Raw genomic sequence first — 6,000 nt, forward strand, 5'->3', positions numbered from 1 at the left:
CATTTGCTCTGACATGCACTGTGAGCTGTAAGGTCTTATATAGACAGGTGTGTGGCTTGTGACATGTGCAAAAATGTCAACAATTCTGTGTTTTTCTGTCAATATGGGGTGCTGTGTGTACAATAATGAGGAAAAAAAAATGAACTTAAATGAGTTTAGCCAATGGCTGCAATATAACAAAGAGTGAAAAATGTAAGGGGGTCTGAATACTTTCCGTACCCACTGTATATATCGGTATCTCTCTAAAGCCACGCCTCCTCAAAAACACACACACAGCCAGAGCACAGTCTGCAAAGCATAGAAACCATAGAAACCATCGTTGCCATAGAAACGAGAACATCACGAGTTCCCATCACTTAATTACGACATGGCGTGAAAGCAGCATAAGCTTGTTGTTTTGGTTCAGGAGGAACAGTAAAAGGTGGCTGTCGTTTGTTTGTCAGTCAGTGACTGTCTGTCTACAACTCTGCGTAACCTCATGGAATGCACTGATGACGTGTGATGTCTGTGTGATCAGGTGCGTGGAGGTATGGAAATACATAAGTTGACAGGCAGGTAGGACATCCTATGACGGACTGAATGCAATGATTGGACACATTTTTTGGTCCTGAGATTTCCACAGAAGAGATATGTACATTTTTAAAATATTTAGACCACTTCTATTATTGATTGCTATTAGGATGTGAAGAGAGTTTCAACCAGTATAGCAAAAAGTGTTTATGAAAAACATTACCTACTACTCTACCTTTAATGTGACAATGCATTAACAGTTAAAAAAAAATAGCAGCATTAAAGCAGGCTATGATTGACCCTATATCACCTGTAGTTCAAGCGAGGGTTGCCAGGTCCACGGTTTTTCCCTACACCAAACATTACACACCTCCCATCCAATAATCGCAAAGAGCTTTGTTACTTCTGATAAGAAACAAAGTCTGAGCTTTCAAATTATGTCAATTTATGACAAAATTCAAACAATAAAAGGCGTTTTGACGCTGTTATATTTGGCATGACAGATCGCTGTAGCACCTCAGTTCAAGTCAGCGAGTCTTCCACAGAATAGCACAATTCCACAAGTTATAGCACAAAAAAAACATGCATGAACATCAGAAAGATACATTACAACTTACTGAAATTTATCACGTCTCATGTAATCGGAAAGACGTCAGTAAAACAGCTTGAAAACAATATGGCACTTAAAGTTGCATTTAGGCCTACCACAGGAAAGTTATCCAATGTACACAATTTGTTAGTTATAGAAAAACTAGAGGACCTTATTTACTGTTAATTATGTGTATGTTTGAATAAATTTGATATGAAGACAAGCGTTTATTAAACTAGCCTATGTGCAACTGAGTTGTTTTTTATTTTAACCTTGAATATTATAGTATTGTACCAGCTGAGAGGGTCCCCTGTATAGTTTACTTTACAGCATTAGTTGGGAGAGATTTTTTCATTAAGAATATCAAACTATAGGTATCGGCAGATATCATTCTGCAGTCTTGAAACTGTAACTGTAGTCTTACCTTCATGTCTGTGCAGAGAGGCTGCAAAACTCTCCTGGCTTGGACTTTTCTTGTCATGGAGTCCTGTTCAATGAGGAAAAGACAAAACATTCACTTTCTATTTAATGAACAATGATGTATAATGTCATTTGTTTATAATTTATTTAAAATTCTAATGTAGTTTAGGAAAAAATTATTTTCAGATCAGAAACCATGAACTTCCTTCTTTGCATTTTGAGTAATTCATGACTCCAAAGGATGTCTATCTGGAGTATAATCACTATAGCAGTTTCAGGCAAATCCATAAATCTTACAAAAACATTATGTCTATAGCCTAAGAATGACAGGCTTAATCCTGGTGACTGAGCAGCTAAAATAACATCCTACAAGGAAGGGGTGAGCGTGTGAAGCTTGGTCTGTATTATTAAAGGCAAGAGAAAATAATGACTATTTTGCAGCTATAGAGCAATAAAAACCTGTTAGCATCTGTATCTGTCAGCATGTGTGTATGTGTAAGTCTGCAATGACATTGGAGAGACACATAAATGGAGGAAGATATATTTATAATGGCAAGATATTTAAATTTCATTTAATTTGCTCAAATGCACAGTTTAATAACTAAATTATAATGACAAAAATCTCTGGAGTATCGTGGGTTAGCTGGAACACATTAACTACTCATCTGATTAAATCACAGAGGCAGTTTCTCTGAGGTAGCAATAGGCTGTCATTTTAAAGAAACTGATCAATCTGCTCAAGTAAAATATGGAAAAAAGAGAAGGGGGAGAAGAGAAGAGAAGGATGTTTCCATCGTAAATAAACTATGTGCATCACAACATGAATATTCGTGTGATCGATTTTATGATAGTTCCGTATTACAATTAGTGGGTGAAACCGAAGACAGTTTCAGCCTCAAACAGCACTCCCACGGACCACCCACAGTTTGCTTCTTAAGCGCATAGTACAGAAAACAAACAGGTTTTTCATTTCCATCAGGAAAACCAAGTAATGTTTACAAGGTATGGTACAATAATACAATAAGCAAAACTAATCACTTAATTTGCCAGATTAATTACATCAAAGATTTGAAAGATACTCAGAATTTAGTTTGAGACCTTGGGTAGCAGGGTAAGTGATGGTTCCAGAAATATTTTTCAGGCAAATTTTTTTCATTGGAATTTAAGAAAAATCTTCATTAAAAGTTCTAAGACATGAGCCAAACCAACCAGCTCTAAAATGAATCACAACATTAAACATTTTGAAGTATTTTTTTTCAAAAAGACAAAGGTATTACACTATGTACATAACACCTAAATGCAGTTAAAAAATGTAATATTGTGAAACAGCTATTTTAAAATTGTAATAATGTTTTCCATTTGATCAGGGAAAGACCTGAATGGTGTAATCAAATAAAAAATTGTAATACAAGTTTAATATTCTGATATAAACAAAGTATTTGTGTCCTTATTCTTAAAAATAAAGATTCTTTATTGGCATCTGTGGTTCCATGAAGAACCTTTAACATCCATTAAACTTTTCCAAAGAAGTTTTAGTGGAAAAGGGATTCTTCAGGGTATCACACTAAGAAAATAGGCTTAGTGAACTGTTCACTTAAAGGTTCTTTGCGGAAGAACACAAAGGGATTCCCCCTAAGGAACCTTTATTTTTAAGTGTGCAGGATACATATAGTGTGGGGCTTTACCAGAAATTGCACTGTTAAACATCTTTTTTTTTTTTTAAGTTAGAAAAACTTAACTCCTGCAGACTACTTGAGTAATTCAAGCAGTCACAAAAAAATATTGTAAAGTTCGGGCAATCGTTAAGCTGAATTTTTTTTATTTTTTTTTATAATGTACAAAAAGCTTTAACATAAGCATATACCATTGATTAACAACCTTTGAGATAACAGTAGTTCTATTTAAAGGTTTACAACTTATGGTTGAAAATCAATATCCCTAAAATAAATAGGATTTTTACATTCAGAACTGTTGCACTCTATTATTGTGATATAATTGATTTCAGATATAACCCCTCTTTTTCTTGGAGCGGAGAGCAGTTCTCGGTCAGAATAAGTCAAAAGTCCTGCTACGAGACTACTCCTGTGATAGTGTCATCAATTCTTATGTTCTCCTGTCTCTCATATCTAGCGTGTGCATTCTTTTGAGTGCTAACATGTTATCTGTCTGTCAGCCCCCAAAACAAACAACAGAAAGGAATCATTTTGAAACAAAATGCTTGGCAGAATTTCGGTAATGTATGCAGAGTCTAGTTCCCTGCTAAAACTGATTATCATAGCATAGTGTCTATTTTTCAAGCTTCATTACACATGGTTCACTCTCTCGGTCAAGATTAAAGAAGACTTCAGATTGCTCTACTAATTGGTTCTTGATTGTTGAATGATAAAAAGGTTGTGGATGCATTTTTTAGCAGTCTGGAGCCATCAATAATTCAAGCTCCACAACAACAAAGTCAGTGTGTGTGTGTGTGTGTGTGTGTGTGTGTGTGTGTGTGTGTGTGTGTGTGTGTGTGTGTGTGTGTGTGTGTGTGATCCTGATATTAGCAACAAAACATTTGTATAAAAAAACAGACATTTCAGATTTAGGGATACAATCTTATTGGTTCTTCAGACTTCAGAATCAATGGCAATTTAACAGCTATAGCTTGTTATATGCATTCTCAATACCGCTTAATTTACAATTTTTTGTCATAATAATGATTCTATTCCAGATCAGAATTAGCAGTAGACCAACTGTAGATGCAACAAATCCAATGCTAAATATAAACTAATAAGGAAAGGCACAGAGACAGGCCAATTGTTTGACAATATATCCAGTTGTGAAAATGTAAAACATTCCTAAGCATTGACATGTAATAATTTGTATATATATATATATATATATATATATATATATATGTGTGTGTGTGCAATCGTCTGCTTTAAGAAAAATCTGTGAAAGTGAGTTATACAAAAGAGAAGCATGAGTGATTTCTCCTTTGAGAGCATATGGTATAAAGCCTTCTTGCTCTGTGTTCACTGCAGTTTCCAACAGATGGTGAATGAGTAACAGCTATCATTTATTTACCATAGCACTAGTCAAATGCATACCACAGTGACCGATTGGCCTCATTATTAATCAGCTTGAAGTTCAATAGAAGTATCCATCTTTCCAGACCAAACTGTAAAAACACTAATCAGAAGACCAAAACAATCCACTCTTCTCTATTTAGTGATAGAGGTTAACAGCAGCACATAAACATACACGTGATGAAAAACTATGTTCGTTTTAAAAGACAACAGTGTATATCTCTTACCAGTTTGATGATTCCTCTCCTAGTTCTTTCTTTTTCCTCAAGGAAGTCTCTCTTGTTACCCTGTGACGATTTAATGTTCAGAGTCTCAAGCAGGCGGTGAGGCCACAAAAAAAGCCAAAAGGCCCCTAATAAAAGTTTTTATGAACAAAAATGTAGCTTTGGTTCAAAATGCACAGGTGACAAAGTCTCTCAGAGACGAAGCCCTTGTTGACCACATGACTCATTTGACAGCAATGCCTCTCCCTTGGGTCTGTTCCCTGCATTCATGGCATCCAGCAGAAACATGCATCCGTGAGCCTAGATCTCCCATGCGTTGTTCTTGTGTCCCGAGCGTCAGAACCCCAACACAACTTTATGTCTACTTCAATGGTGCTTGCAAAGTCCTTCAGCATCCATTTTAAAGTTAAGCTTCACAAACTGATCTGTAATAGATGGCTCATTGGGGAAAAAAAGTGTCCGAACTTATAAGTGTCTACAGGGAGAGGGAGAGCGCAGGAAGGAGAGAGTGTATGCCTGTCGTTGCCCTGTCACCAACGCATGACACACGTCATCAGGGGAGGCACCTGGGCCACAGACATCTGTTTGACTCTCCCAACGAGACACGGGAGGTGTGGGGACCAGAGGGTGGTAGGGGGGTCTGGGAAGCCGTGTGGGCCAAGGGTAAGAGAGGGGGGCTGGGGTAGCAGTCCCTGCCTGCTTGCTCACAGATGCAGGTTGCTAGGTGAGGGGGCTATAAATGCTCTCTTATTGAGGGGCTAATGATGTCAAATAAAATAAAGCAAACAGTCGGCGGCTAACGAGGACTAATTTAGCGTGCTCTACGTAATGAATTAATGACGAGCACCCCACTGATAGAAATGGTGAGTGCAAGAAATTGCAGGAGACCGTGGACTCCACCGCTCAAAACAGGGGGCCGCGAATCTACCGATTTCACTGACAGTTCTGCTCTTCTTCATCTTTTCAGCCTTCTTTCCTCTAATATATTTCTAGTTTAAAGTACTAGAAATAAAAACTGAGTAGCTTTCAAGTCTATCGTCGTAATGCCGCTCTCTCTCTCTCTCTCTCTCTCTGTCTCTCTAATAATTCTCATTTTCATGGTTTGACTGCTGTTTGGATTGAGGTGGTCTGGTTTGATTTGGCTTGTCTCTGAGGTTGTCATGGCTAGAAGGAGCCGGATGAACAAAAC

At 37.3% G+C, this 6,000-nt stretch overlaps 1 protein-coding gene across 1 annotated transcript in view; it reads right to left on the reverse strand.

Moving 5' to 3' along the window:
- The window catches only part of trpm3 (transient receptor potential cation channel, subfamily M, member 3), a 155,408-nt gene extending 150,507 nt beyond the window's left edge, over positions 1-4,901 (reverse strand). Inside the window, exons 1-2 of the mRNA XM_084412941.1 lie at positions 4,815-4,901; positions 1,524-1,586 (exon numbers count right to left, since the gene is read on the reverse strand). Coding sequence (XP_084269067.1) covers positions 1,524-1,580 — 57 coding nt within the window. The 5' untranslated portion in view covers positions 1,581-1,586; positions 4,815-4,901. The remainder of the gene's footprint in view (positions 1-1,523; positions 1,587-4,814) is intronic.
- Between the last annotated feature and the right edge of the window lie 1,099 nt (positions 4,902-6,000).

This window comes from Rutilus rutilus (assembly GCF_951802725.1).
Source record: "Rutilus rutilus genome assembly, chromosome: 7".
Lineage (NCBI taxonomy): Eukaryota > Metazoa > Chordata > Actinopteri > Cypriniformes > Leuciscidae > Rutilus > Rutilus rutilus.